Consider the following 15,190-nt stretch of genomic DNA (forward strand, 5'->3'; position numbering starts at 1 on the left):
TCATGAGCCTGTGCAAAGGTAGCAGAACTACAAACATAACAGCATAAACAGAAAGTGTAGGAATCGTATTATGCGCCTCCGCTGTGCTGTGCCTAGTGTTAGTAAATTGTAGGAGTGTAGGAAAAGTTGGATAATGATGTCGGATTCTGGAGCAAGGATCTGTTTGCAGTAAAAAGGTAAGGCAGGCTTAGTTGTATGGGTCACTCTTTGCAGGTGTGAATGAGCACTGTGTTTTTGCACTGTTGGCACCGGACTGAGCAGCACCAGGAGAACTTGCAGGAGCAGCGCTGGATCACCTCGGCTCTTCCAGCCCGGAAACCTGGCCCACAGCACACCAGCTCACAGCCGTCTGGCGCCAGGCGTGATGTACCTGCAGCCCAAGCACAGAGAACAGGAGCAGGAAGAGAGAAGAAGTCATTCCACAGTCATTAAACTGTGTTAGCAGCAAGCATACCCAGCATTCCATTTCAAGGGGTGGGGGTTGCATAAAGGAAGCTGTGGTCCTTAAGTTTCAGTCCCCTTTGTCTGAAATAGTTTATTTCCATTCCTTGATTGAAGGCTGTCATTTATAATCCAGTTGTTTCCTGATCTAATTATAGAATCAGTGCCATAGGTTTGTGCTTTTCTATGATAATTAGATCATTTGGTGGCTAAGCCAATCAGATCAGGTCTGCTTAGAACTCATATTTTTCTGTGATTTCATACAGTGATTACTTTTAGTTAGTGCAGTTTTAGTGGCCTCACCATTGCAACGGCGGCCAGCTGTCCCCGGGATGCCGTTTTCAGGGTCTAGGCGGCAGAAATCTGGTGAAGCGGCCAAGTACACGAGGTCACGTGCAGCCGGTGGCTTCACCTGGGGGTCCTTTGGCAGCAGAGCTGCGCGAGAGCCCACCCGTGTCAGACGCACCTTACAACAACCAGAGAGCGGTGTGACCACAGGGCTGGATATTTCTGAGTAACTGACATGTAAACATCCCAGCAACACTGCATTACCTGATACACTTGTTCCAGTCATGTCAATGTCACTGCTGTATTTAAAATGGCCCATTAATGAATGGAGGAGAAGCTGGATGACAAATTGTGCATAATGTATATGCACGTTATCTTAAATCTATTTTAAGTATTCTACCCTGTTTATTTTACACTATCTGATTTGTTCTAGTTAGTGTGGTTCTGGCTTCTTTTGGAAATTACAACCCTAGCCATGAGGTTTTTGAGATGTAGGGGTCAACCAGGGTCAGGGGTCAGTGGTGGAGCGTGTACCTCTGTGGCTCCATCGAAGCGCTCCTTCAGCACAGCACCAACCCGGCGAAACGGGGGCATGACCTTCCAGCAGGTCCTGAGCTCACAGGAGCCGGACACACCGTGACACTTACACTCAACCTGCATGTTGTGGAGGATGGCCTGGAAGGGAGGATGAGAGAGAGAGAGAGAGCAACAGATGAGAATGGAACCTGAGTGAAAAACAGAGGGATCTTTTGATGTATAGTCGTTCTTTTCTCTGCGCTTACCTTGCGCCCTGCTTCGTTATTGTGGATGTTCATTAGTGGTCGGCCTGATGACGTGCCTTTCGCCCGCTCCGGCTCATCCACGAATGTCTGCGAGAATGCCACACCGTAGGACAGGTTATCTGAACAGCCAGACCACTGGAACCCTGCACAGAGGGGGAGAGAGAGGGGGCGGGTTTCCGTTTTAGTTACATTTGTGATGCTGATACTCTATTTGTTGAGCTGAAAGATTTTACTCAAAAATGAGAGAATACGAACGAAGGCCAATGGCACAGTAAGCATTACTAAACACTTACTGTTGACTTACGTGGTCTAGTGCCCTCCCCTACTCAGCTGACCTCATTCACCAATATTCCCTGGCCATCCTCTCAAATCCAAAAACTAAAAAAAGTCTTTTATAATGTCTCAGTTTCCTGGCTGTCTCTACAAACCTTAAATTTGGGGGCAGAGGCTGAACGAAAGGTTTCGGGGATGGAAAAAAAGTTGTGAAAATGTTCTTAAATGCAGTTCTTTAAAAAAAGTCTTTCTTTAAGAAAATCGTAATGATTTTCTTACGTATTGTATTAGCTTATTTACCATGTAGCCAATTGATGTGTCACAAATCACAGTCAGTCGTTGACGGCGCGAGACGGTTTTGAATTTGAATGAGCTTAAGCCGTTGGGGTTTAGCTGTCAGGCTAACGTTATTTCAGTGTAGTTCACTCGGCTCCTGAAGACGGCACAGGCATGAAGGTAAAAAACACTTAATGTTCAAACTCTTTAGCTAGTAGCTAACTGTAATAAAACAACGTTAATTTAAGTAAATTATAATAACGCTTAAATTTAATTAGACACTTGGAAGAGAACCTTTCTTCTCTGAGACTGCGCGGCGCTGGCGGTGTTCATTCAGAAGCAGGTAACCTAACTAGCTAGGTTAGCTAACTAACTAGTTAGGCTAGCTAAGGTAGCTAGCTAGTTAACTAGCTAACAAAGTTGTCTTTACCAACTCACTATTTCCTTTCTAACGTTACTTTCTACACACGTTGCATAAATAATGTTACAGTTAACACTTCGTTTTGTGCTGGTTACTTGCACATTATGTTAAAGTAACTCATACCTTATCTTTTAATTAAACGAAATTACAAGTCAGGTTAGTTCTATTTAGGGATTATTTTATGTTAATATAATGTTTCTGTTGGTTCAGGGTGGTTTTGTAGTGGTATTTTTCTGCGTTATGGGTTGATACTTTTAACAGGTGATGTGTAACTGATATATTGTATTTCTGTTTTTGTATATATTTTAAAAGTTAGTACTGTGTAGTTTTGGCCAGGAGGAGAGGTGAAATGACGTCTGGTCCACACAGTATAAATAGAGTTTTAGTGAGGAGGGCGTGCCAGTAGCTCTTGCCAAAGGCACGTTCACTCATTCTTTAAGATGAGATATTTGTGCTTCATGAGTTTGAGTGAGGTGGGTTTTTTTCGGTTTGACTCACCTTCTGGACTAACCCCTCTAACTTTCCGGTCACAGCCGCACCTCTCCAGCTCCCCCCGGCTGCAGCCCCTTGTTACTGCCGCTGCCACCGCCGCAGAAGACAGAGCATGGACGAAAGCTGCCTCCCGTGTTCCTGTGGACAGCACACAACCCTCAGTGTCACACACAGTCAGTATCACACCAGTCACACTTAGAGCTGGTAGAGAATGTCTTTTCTGAGCTTAGTTCACTGCCAAAATTGTGCATGAACATAAACCTGGTTTACAGTACTGAAACTGATGCTTTTTGGCATAAATTCATTGTTGGCAGTGCCACATAGGGTTTATTAATATGTGATTTGCAAAAGTGATTCTAAGGAGTATCTAGCCAGAACCAAAGACTGGAAAATTCTGACCTTGGTTCATCACCCGGCCAAACACATTAATGCCACGAGGTGTGGTGGAACAGTTCCAGCGACGGTTTCTGAACTGGTGCTGACACTACCAAGATGGACAAACAGGGAAAGAGGTGATTAGAAAAAGGGGCTTCCTGTCATGTATTCAGATTTTATTCTTCTGACTGTAACACACCAAAAGCACCTTATTGTGAAATAATATACAGAATTATGCAATGAGCAAAACAAATCAAAACTCTTATGCTTTGGATTATTTAAAGCAGTTCTCCTTTGCTGAGACTGTTGAAAACTACTTGTTGGATGAAATAAAAAAATTACATTCAGTATTTTTGTTTTGGAAATAAATTCAAATATAAACATTGGCTTTACAGTTTGCATCTGTGTTAGAAACCACTTTCAAGAATTTAAGCATGAGCCTTTTAGATTAAAATGTCTTTAAAATTAGACACATTCAAGTTCGTTTGGTCAAAACTTCTAACTGGAACTTTACATCTACTAATCTGTGACCGGGTGCACAGTGGGACACTGCACAAAGAATCTGTGAACATCTGTGAAGTCTATCCAATCATTTACGGTGATCATGTATGGATTACTTGATTGCTCACACAATTGTCATCAAACTCAAACAGTTATATGAAACATTTTAAGATGTGTTAGGTTTAGTGATCACTCTCACCTCCTCGATGACCATCTCTGCAGCTTTCCTCACGGACTCCATGACCTCCCCCCGTGCCCGGCATACCCCCACCTGTCCTGCAGAAAGCCCCCTCAGACGCCCACATGGCCCGTCACCCGATATCGGACGAGAACGCGGCAGCCGGGCCAGAGAACTACAGAAAGAGAAAAAGAAGGCAGTAAGTACGTTACCATGAAGAAAGAGAACAGACAAGAGGACAAGGGTTGAATAGGAGGAGGAGACAATGAACAAGGCATGGTAGAGAGAGAGGGAGTATTTTAAGAGTTAAGAAAGACAAAGAGAGGGGAGCAGAGGGTGCGTGAGAAGGAGAAAGATGTCACCATCTTTTACAGGTTATAGCATTACAAACAAACCCATCCATGCGCGCCAACTTACAGCCAGTTGGTCGCCATGGAGAGGTGGGTTGCCCATAGCAACAGCAGGAGGAGTCGTCCCGTGTGATTCACAGAGGAGACCGTTGGCATCAGACTGCCTGTCCTTCTGTCTGTCTGTCTGCGGTGTGGTTTGGGTGCGTGGACCGAGTTGTGGTCGTTTCTTGTCCCCTCTCACCCTGTTAGCTTTAGTGTTGGGGATTATCCCCTCATATCTGCTGAAAAGAACCAACATGTATGAGTTATAAGATGTTAACCTCTTAAACGTTAGGCTTATTATTCAGTTATTAAGTTTATGGCGTATTACCCTGTAAGTACCACAAATTATTCAGTAATAACTATGTAAATGGGCTATTATGTAATCTATGTAGTTATTGGAGTATTGGAACTGAAGTGTGGGCTCATATACAGGCCCTTAGAGTTTGAGGGGTTAAAATACACAGATGTTTATTTTAGAACGGTCTTGTTTCCATGTCTAGGCCTCAGGACCATTAATATAAATAGTCCAGTGGAAAGTTTAATTTTTAGCAACATGGTTTTTATAGGACCCTCATAGCAATAGCATCAGCACCAAGAAATACGGCAAAATCTACCCAACATTTACCACAAGTCTCCTGTGTTAATGGTTTAAGATAGAGAAGATAATAGGCTCATTTAAAACAACCAGTGATTTCTTCCAAAAAGTCAATGATGAATAAGATGAGGGAAGAGTCTTACCAGTCCAGACGGAACACACTGACCATCCATGCAGAATTACATCCAACAGAGTTACTTTTTAAAGCCAGTCCACGCAGACGTGTGTTCAGTAGAATCACAATCTCTTAAGCCCACCTTGACCACTAGTCATCTTACAGGATTGTGATTCATGATCATTTGTGAGAATAATGACTTTATGCAAAGATTATTGCTGAGTTTGACCAGTATCTTTAAACAAGTAGGGTGTATATCTCTTTATCACTTCCCCAGTTTTATATTCTCATAATTACTGTTATTTCCTTAGAGAAGAAGAGTATATGTCCTTTCCGGAAAAAAAGTAAATGTGAATATTTCAGTCCATTCTCCAGAAAGAAGAAAGTCCAGTGAAGTCAGAAAGACTGAATGTAGATGGAGTGTTGGGAGAGGGGTTATAAAGGAGGCCTGGATGGAGGGAGAGAGGGAGGGATGGAGGAATGGGGACATAGGAGGGGTAATGGGTCAGCTTGTAGTACATTAAGAGTGACATGGAGAGATGAGTTTGCCTCATTATCACTGTTAGCATAGAACACAGTGTGTGACCTCACCTTAAAGACAAGTGTTATAACTGTGTGTGTGTGTGTGTGTGTGTTAGGAAGCAAGAGAGAGGGTGACTCAATTCATAACCTGAATAAATGTAATTACACCTTCTTCTTGTATGTGTATGTGTGAGAGGGCGTAATGAAGTCCTCTAGTTGAATGGGTGTGACACGTGTGTATTTACACATGAAAACGTGTAACTACGAAGGATGATGTCGGAGAAAAATTCGCACTGTGATATTTTTGTTTTGTACTATTTTTTTTTACTACATTCTGAATATTGTGATAACAATAAAGAAGCCAAATATTTACCCAGAAATACTACTCTCAGATGAAAAAATGATTACTCTAGTTATGAAAAAGGTCAGTTTTGCAGGAGATTTAAGTACTTCAGAATTCCAGTTAGGGCAAAATGGACAAGATACCATACTACAATTATATTGGTATATGTTATGATTACAAGGCACACCAAATTAGTACAAACTGCATTTTCACAGTAAAAAAACTATTTGAAAAAACAATTCAAGTATTCAGGTCTTTGATATTTACAAGACCTTTGATCATGTCATGTTTTATTAAAAACCCAAAACACTAATTGAGATAGTAATAAGCTATACTAATAAGCTAAATACAAAATCATCATTTAAGGGGACTTTCTGTCCCAAACCCTAACTCCTGAATTTCAACTTGTGCAAATATTCCTTTAATTTTTTGCATTTGTCCAAGTCCAAGCGAGAAATGTGTTTTTAACTCCATATTTAAACCTATTCTTTAGAAAGATCCATATCAGACTTAAACACATCCTGGAAATTTAGAGCCTAGTTTTCCAGTTGAAAAGTTGGACAATGAAAAAATGACAAAAATATCTTGGAAATTTTGGTGTGGTTCTGGAAAAATGTAATGTTGGGGTATTAAGCCACTAAGATGGAGTATTTTAGTAGCCCTATGTATTGAAGTTTGTAATACTGTAGTGTCATGTGGACGGATGAATGCTAAAGTATTTACGTGATGGCGTCATATCTCACAGCGTTTTATGTTATGAATGAGGAGTCACTACTCATAACACAAATCATCATTGGTGACTAGGACATGCACATTTGCTTTAGATGTATCAGCAATCAGTTGTTTAATAACGTTAGCAGCTTTTTCAAGTTACTAGCTAACATCTGCCAGGTATTCATCAGAGAGCCAGTCACAGTTCCATTGCCTTCAGGAAATCAAATCCTTTTCATATCTAGGCTGTATTTGTTTGTCCAAGGAAATGACAGAGGGAGGGAGCTTGGGACATTTTAACCATTGTTGTTATTTTTAATGCATATTTTAATATAAGCCAAACTTAGATGATAAAAACAGAGCCTTTTCGCCTGTTAACTATCAGTCAGGCTGGTTGCATTCTTACCTGTGATATACAGGATATTCTCTGTTGTATGTCGCTTGACAAGCGAAAATTTTAAAAAGATAATAATCATTCAATTTTTAAAAAACTAAGATGAGTTTAAAAATTCATATATCCATTTGTTTATTTGTACAATTTTAATTTTTGCTATTGTAAATTATTTATTATTGAAAAGTAGCTTTAAATGAAATGTAAGGTAACTGGTGAAATTTTTAGTTTGGGATTATGCTTTCTTATTTATTAAAGAACTGAATGGAGTTTAGAATGCATTTTGTTTATGTGTGTATTGGCAGCCAGTGTATATACAGTAGGGCCCAAATATCTTTCATTACAAATTGTATTAACAACATAACAACTTGAATGAAAAGTAGAATCTTTGAGTACATCAAATTCCTCCTGACAGTCATCAGTGTCACAAATATGCTTAAAATGGAATAGTGACCTACAAATAGTGCAGAATATTTCTTTTTCATTTTACTTGTCAGAACATTTTATGTTTTTCAAAATGTCCCATTGTTTGTTTCCAAGCGTAAATGAAAAAAAAATCCTAGATTTTCAGTGGTCTCAGTCTTTTGAAGCCCACTGTAAATATATTATTTATGTACATACTCTGTATATATACAGTGTTTCTGTGTGTGTGTATGTGTGAAAGAGCGGGGGAGTCTCCTACTTGAATGCGTATTACATTTGTTTGTATTTGGAGGTGAAAGTGTGGGCAGTCCAAGTACAGTCCAGTACATGGTTACAATACATATCACTATAACTCTCTCCTGTGTGTGTGTGTGTGTGTGTGTGTGTGTGTGTGTGTGTTTGTTACCTAGTGTCAGTGAAGGCAGTGTCAGAAAATGTTGCCCTTAAATCCTGCAGCCCTCACAAAACAGTTGTGCGTAAAAAAGCCACAGAGTGTAAGAGTGTGAGAAAGAAATACGGGCTTCCACAATAAATAACCTGATAGATACAATGCAGGAGAGGAAGAGCGGTGCAACCCCAACCCAAAACCCACCCTAGTGAGCACGCCTTACCTAATGTTTAATTTTCCCAAACTTTGTTACTCGTTTTACGAGTGTCCACCTCCCCCTTTACCACACTCCCCCCTGCTCCCTCATCCTTTACCCCTCTGCATTGTCTTAAAAGAAGGGATGACATTTAGACAAGAGGGCAACCGCAGTGCCAACAAATATTGGAACTGGGGAAAATAAATCACCTCTAGAGGTTGGGGGGTGTTGTGGGGTGCTAGAGTAGGACCCCAACACTGAGGATTATGGTAGAACATTTAAAACAAGATGATTTTGTCACTTGTGTTGTTTTTTTGTCTTTGCATCATTTATGGACGGACTTAACAGTTTATGTTTGCCATTTGTGGAAAACTTCAGCCTGAAACATCAGAGAGAAGTACAAAAAAGTTGAATGGTATCGTCAACACTTGACTAAATAAAAACTTTTATTGTGTTAAACATGCTACTCACTCCACAGATGTGTTTGAAACCACTCCCTATTAGAGAAATAGTTCACTATATGGTGTGTCTGCCATTGTGTAATGTTGTTTGAATTCTCAGTGAAATATTTTTCCATTAAACCGTATTCATTCCCTAGTCAGTTCACTATACAGCAAACATTACACAGACTGGCCACTTAATTAAGTATACCTCCTTTTTTGTCCATTTTATCTGCTCCCCTTACCATATATGTGCACTTTGTAGTTCTGCAGACTGTAGTTCTTTTGTTTCTCTGCATACTTGTTCTGTTTCTATACCCTGTTCTTCAATGATCAAGACCCCTACAGGACCACCACAGAGCAGGTATTATTTGGGTGGTGGATCATTGTCAGCACTGCACTGACGTGGTGGTGGCGTGTTAGTGTGTGTTGCGCTGGTATGGGCGGATCAGGCACAGGAGTGCTGATTGAGTTTTAAAAACTGACTAAAGTAGTTTATCTGTTGCTGCACATTTTGTGCTAATCAGTCTATACCCTCAAAAAAGATGGTTCTTCATAGGTTGTTAAAGTAAAGAGAACGCAAAGCCAAAGTGAAGCTTGGATTTTCTTTTCTCTATTAGCTTTTCCATTATAGAAATGGCCATAAAGTACCAGAATAATGACTAAAATTAAATGACAAATAGCTGTTTTACATTTATTTTTATTTTTGTCACAAATGTCACAAATCACTCAGGCTTATGTGAAAAAATAAATTGCAAATGTAGGTTTTTCAATTTATTTTCAATTTTGGCAAGCTATTTGCACAGATGTTTGGAAAAAGAAATGGCAAAAAGAGGTTTGCAATTACAGTTTATTGTTTTAATTATAATTTCTTTTTTGGCTGGATTTTACTCCCATAGTTCTATAGCATGTAACTGTAGAACTACAAAGTGCACCTATAATTGAACCTGACCGAATGGACAAAGAGTGTAAATAAGGTGGCTGGTCAGTATATGTAGTAAATAGTGAGAGAATTAACAAGTGAACCATTCCAAACATAGATCGAAACTGGATTTGAAATCACTCTCTTTTTCATAGAAAGTGCATAAACAAGTAGTGTAAGCTATTTTGTAGTGTTGTTCCAGTTCTCACTGATAATTTGTAAATAGTGAACGAATTACCAAGTGAACTATTCCAAACACAGTCCACCTCTTTTAGTACAACCTTTGAGCTTTCATGATGTATTTAGGGCATCTGGACATAGGTAAGAGCAGTGGTATGATCTTTTTTAAATAAAATGAAACATTTCAAAACTCTTAAGCATCCTAACATGTCAATACAAATCAGGCCCAGTAAGATCTGCAGGAGCTCTTAAGGTTCTGCATGGTTGATGTGTGTTTATACAATGACTGTAAAATGTTTAACAGCTAGCCTTTCAAGATGTTTTTGTTTGTGAAGTGTACACTGTATTTTTTTTGTTGTGCAAGAACTGAATGCAAAGCTGTTTAGATCTTGCACATTTTTAAAAGAAACAACTGACAAAAGTACTAACACAACACATTTTATCCTCTTGTTGTGACATCAACATTTGCCAGAACTCAAATTTAAACTCTTAATTGAAAAGTAACAGTGAAAGTCAAATATTACTTCAAAAATAAACTAAGATTTCAAACTGTTCCCAAACTTTTCAGAGGCAGTGTAGAAGTGCAGTTGTGTAGTTGGGTATTACAGAGTCTCTGTCTCTCTGGCTCCTCCTCCACCTGTGAAAATGTTAAACAGCTACACTTTCCTCTGCTCCTGTCCTCTTGTCCGTGCCTCCTCATTTTTCCCACTCTTTTCCTTTATATTCTTTGTCACTGTTTCCATCTTTCCTATCCTCTCCATCTCTCTTTGTGTTCCGACATCCTACCCAGTGACGTCTTCCTCCGTCTCCCCCGGCAACACCATGACGATGTGTGGCCTAGTGTCATGTCCGGCGCCTCTCGTCTCCTCCTCCCTCTGTCGTCTCCTCCTCTCTCGTAAATAATGTGCCTCGCACCCCATCCTTTTACACCCAATGCCCCAGAACCTATTTTATGCTCCCAGCAAAACACTAATTGATGCTAATTGCATTTGATTTTGTTCGAGTTGTTTCTGAGTAGTGTGTGTTCATGTCATTGACACTGTACATAGTATTTGTTTAACACCTTAAACTCTGGAATTAATCACCTAATGACTGCTTATGAGTTTAACGGATCTCTTGGAGCTTAATGGCGCAATTCAATTTTATCACATAAGCTGCAAAAATAGCAATAGAACATGTTTTTACTAGCCTGTCGGTTTCTAAAAGCCAGACATGTCCATTAGAGACATTTTAAATCACTTTTAGGCCTATGATGGGTATACCTGGGTGGAAATGAAATCCCTCCTGTATAGCTCCTCCCATTGAGACCCAGCATATTGTCATCAGGAAGAACTAATCTTCTAGTGTGCCTCAGTCTTCTGCTTAGCAGGAAAGGCAGGAATTCTTCAGTGAGCTCAAGAGCCAGTGTTGAACATCTTTATACTAAAACACATTCTTACATTAGGCTTCACTCACATCTTGCCACTTGGTGTCCTCATTCCCCCTGTGGTAGATGATACTGCCTTGTGATACTGCCTAAACCCTTGTGTGGTGTTGGGGTCTGTAGAACCCATTTTTAATATTTACCAAAAGAAAAAATGATGTGATTTATTATTATTTCAACCTCAGATTCCTCTGCCTTTGCTCATTTTCTGTGAAGAACATACACTGATCAGGCATAACATTATGACCACCTCCTTGTTTCTACACTCATTGTCCATTTTATCAGCTCCACTTACTAGATAGGTGCACTTTGTAGCTCTACAATTACAAACTGCAGTCCATCTGTTTCTCTGCATACTTTGTTAGCCCCCTTATACCCTGTTCTTCATTTGTCAGGACCCCCATGGAGCCTCACGGAGCATGTTCTATTTGGGTGGTGGATCATTCTCAGCACTGCAGTAACACTGACGTGGTGGTGGTGTGTTAGTGTGTGTTGTGCTGGTACGAGTGTATCAGACACAGCAGTGCTACTGGAGTTTTTAAACACTGTGTCCACTCACTGTCCACTCTATTAGACATTCCTACCTTGTCAGTCCACCTTGTAGATAAGGTAGATAAAGTCAGAGACGATAGCTCATCTGCTGCTGCACAGTTTGTGTTGGTCATACTCTAGCCCTTCATCAGTGGTCACAGAACGCTGCCCACAGGACGCTGTTGGCTGGATATTTTTGGTTGGTGGACTTTTCTCAGTCCAGCATTGATACTGAGGTGTTTAAAAACCCCAGTAGCACTGCTGTGTCTGATCCACTCGTACCAGCACAATAACACACTAACACACCACCACCACGTCAGTGTTACTGCAGTGCTGAGAATGATCCACCACCCAAATAGTACCAGCTCTGTGAGGGTCCATGGGGGTCCTGACCACTGAAGAAAAGGGGGCTAACAAAGCATGCAGAGAAACAGATAACTAGGTAGAGCTACGAAGTGCACCTATATAGTAAGTGGAACTGATAAAATGGACAATGAGCTTAGAAACAAGGAGGTGGTCATGATGTTATGCCTGACTGGTGTATAAAATAACACATTTTCAATGACTTCACACTGTGCACCCCCTACACATTTGCATTACACCTGTGGTGTTGGGGTGAACCTGCGGTGCATAAAAGTGTGGAGGTGCTGTGTCTCTTTACTCTGTTCTCCTCCTAGATGGCCTGCTCTTAGTGTGTGTGTGTCTGTGTGTGTATGTTTATGTGTGTGTGAGAGAGTGGACAACATGGGCAGGTTGCTGACTGGCTACAGCTGCTAAAGGAGAACCCTACGCTGATCAGTTGTGATATTTTAAACATGTTTTTTTTTTTTTTTACATAAATTGTTATGGCTGTATTGATTTTGAAAAACAATAGTGCGATGAGCCCACCAGACCCACTGAGTAACAAAAACATGAACACCAGTCAAGGGTTAACACTTTATGGTGACCACTCACTCACACACACACATTTTCGAAGCCGCTTATCCTTTTGGGTTGGAGGAGGAGCTGGAGCCTATCCCAGCAGTCCTTGGGCAGAAGGCAGGAAACACCCTGGACAGGTCACCAGTCTATCGCAGGGCTTTATTTTGATAAGGATGATGGAATTTTTTTAGCTATTTGGCTGCTCCCTTTGAGAGAAAATCCTTTTTTAACTGCAAACTGCAGAAAAGAGGATCTAATGGTTTCTAAGGTTAAGGTATAGCACAGCAGCATTCAGCTACAGTCATACAGAAGGACATGGAAAAAACACACAAAGACAGGAATCCACACTAGCGTGTGTGTATGTGTGGAGGGAAGTAGACTGTGCGTTATCTCTGCTACCTCTCTAGGTAGTGAAGCAGTTTGTGAGAGTCTGGCTTTCTCTGAGCATGCAGTGAGTATTATGGGATGTAAGTGTGTGTGTGTGGGGGGGTTACAGCATGACACCACCTCCCTATCTCCAGCCCTGATTGGTGTCCAATGCCCAGCCGCCCCCACCCCTAAGTCTCCATGGCGACTGATCTCTTCTGAGAGGAAGAGGATGGTGTGTGTGTGTGTAGGTCGGTGGGATGTAGGCATGCGCCTTAATTGCAGTTGCATGTTGACTGGTGGACAGACAGCAGGAATTATGGCGAAGGAGAAAAAAAAAAACTTCAGTGTAGTGTGTTCAGCACTACAGTAAGGAGAGAGCAAACCTATTACCTACAATCCATAACCTACAAATCGAAATTTATAACCCATACATAATCCATAAACCATAATGCACAAACCATAACCGACAAAACATAATTGTATGTACATATATATATATATATATATATATATGATAATTATGTTTCATAACCAGTTATTCATAATCGGTAATCAGTAACCATATTCCATAACACATAGCAATAGACATGCTTTGCCGTCATTGACCGAGCAGAATAATTCTGGTTACTGCAGTACATCATTACAGATAGCAGGCAGAATATTGAGGAATGAGGTTTTATTGTAATTGATGTGTAATGTCAGAACATCATCAACCTTTTAAGTTTTCAAGTCATTACCTGATTTAAACTTAAATCAGGGCTGTCCATCTTTGGTCCAGGAGGGCTAAATTCCACCACAGTTTGGTGATTACCCTGCTTAGTTGATTCAACATATGATTCCACTCATCTTCATTAACTAGATTTAAACTAGATTTAGTGGGTGTATTTATGTATGTATATTAATAAATTGCGCTGGACTTTGGTCCTTCAGAACTGGAGTTTGAGCACACAGTAGGTCTGTGGGAAAGAATATTTTTCATCTGACAATAAATGCAACCAGTTTAATGTCAGCGTCAGTCTCGTTAAACTGGTCCAAATTGGCAACTATAATATTCATTGTTTGACATACTGTAATAAATCAGTGAGATATTAATGCTCTGGAGATTTTCTAATGCAGACAGGCATAGAAACCTTCAGGGCTTCGTTTCAACAAATATTGATACTTACACTTCACATTATGGGCTACTTATCCTAGTCATAATCTGTTTCAGGAATGAAAAATGGTGCTAAAGAAAGAATTAATCTTCCAAGATCAGTGATGTAGACTTGTTGTCTGTCTTGCAGATTTAGTCAGATATAAACAAATGTAAAATACATCCAGTCCTTGTCCATAGACTTCACTGAAGGCTGTGATCAGATTCTGTAATGCATAATATGCATAAAGTACTGTCACATTTATACGTAGTGTTTGTCCTATATTGTCTCAAAAGTGTGAGGTGGTTTGTGTGCTTTTGGAACTAGGACTTAGAGGTTTGTCTTTCTTCACCCATGCAGGATTCAGGTAACATGCTGACTTTTATATGTCCTATAGAAAGACAACAAACAGTGCACACTGTGCATGACTTAATAATACTAAATAATAATTATAACATAGTCACTGAGAGTTTGTACTCGATTGTTTGTACTCGCTTACTTAGAGTCAGAGACAGTGCTCATTGTATAAGATTTAATAATAATCTTGTCGCCTAATCACTTTGTCTCTGTAGTCGAGTTTGTCTTAGGCATGGTTTGTCTGTAACTCTGCTCTCTCGCCCCAAAAACAAGCTGGTCACGCCCCTTATTTAGGCTCCAAAAGTTATGTGTCCAGTTCTTTGGCCACAGACAACACTCACAGTGTAAGATTTAATAATAATAATATAGTCACCCAGTGTCAATGCTGGAGTTTGTGTCAGGCTGTTTCATTCTGTTATCCCACTCCCCTGCCCGAAAGACCAGCTTATGCTCCTCTTGGGGCAATTAGTCTCCAACTCCCATCTTAAGAGCAGCACTGGGGAACTGAAAGCCCTTTTCACCGCAGACCTGCTAGCTGAGTAGGACATTTCTTGCTTGGTTGACGGGGCAGCGGGGCATTTAGTCACTCGTGGGGTGCAATAGGAGCAGCCAGGTGGACAAACCGCCACCGCAGACTATTATGGTCTGTCGCTGGGCCTGGAGTTTCCCTGGAGACCATGTGACTGGTGTTTTTCTGCTCCACCTCTCTTTTAGGAGTTGTGTTTATTATGGGATGTCAGCGGCCTGCATGACTATTATGGGATGCCAGGGAGAGAGGGTGGGTGGGGGGGGGGCTGTTTCCATAGTAACT

The 15,190-nt window shown here is 40.6% G+C and overlaps 1 protein-coding gene across 1 annotated transcript; it reads right to left on the reverse strand.

Annotated features, from left to right (window-relative positions):
- Positions 1–125: 125 nt before the first annotated feature.
- Positions 126–4,553, reverse strand: wnt4b (wingless-type MMTV integration site family, member 4b). The gene is made up of 8 exons (XM_036579474.1): positions 4,445–4,553; positions 4,049–4,202; positions 3,373–3,457; positions 2,980–3,111; positions 1,512–1,654; positions 1,264–1,404; positions 745–907; positions 126–370 (listed from the first exon to the last, which is right to left on the reverse strand). Exons 1-8 carry the CDS (start codon positions 4,531–4,533, stop codon positions 201–203), a joined length of 1,077 nt encoding a protein of 358 aa, XP_036435367.1. The 5' UTR covers positions 4,534–4,553; the 3' UTR covers positions 126–200.
- Positions 4,554–15,190: the final 10,637 nt, after the last annotated feature.

Source organism: Colossoma macropomum, unplaced genomic scaffold (assembly GCF_904425465.1).
Source record: "Colossoma macropomum unplaced genomic scaffold, Colossoma_macropomum, whole genome shotgun sequence".
Lineage (NCBI taxonomy): Eukaryota > Metazoa > Chordata > Actinopteri > Characiformes > Serrasalmidae > Colossoma > Colossoma macropomum.

Excerpts from the sequence above, each read along its gene's own strand:
- wnt4b (XM_036579474.1), bottom strand. The coding sequence starts at position 4,533 with ATGCCAACGGTCTCCTCTGTGAATCACACGGGACGACTCCTCCTGCTG. Across the intron at positions 3,112-3,372 it reads TGGCCGGGTGATGAACCAAG|GAACACGGGAGGCAGCTTTC; the intron begins GTCAGAATTTTC and ends TGCTGTCCACAG. Across the intron at positions 371-744 it reads AGCTGGCCGCCGTTGCAATG|GTACATCACGCCTGGCGCCA; the intron begins GTGAGGCCACTA and ends CTTGGGCTGCAG.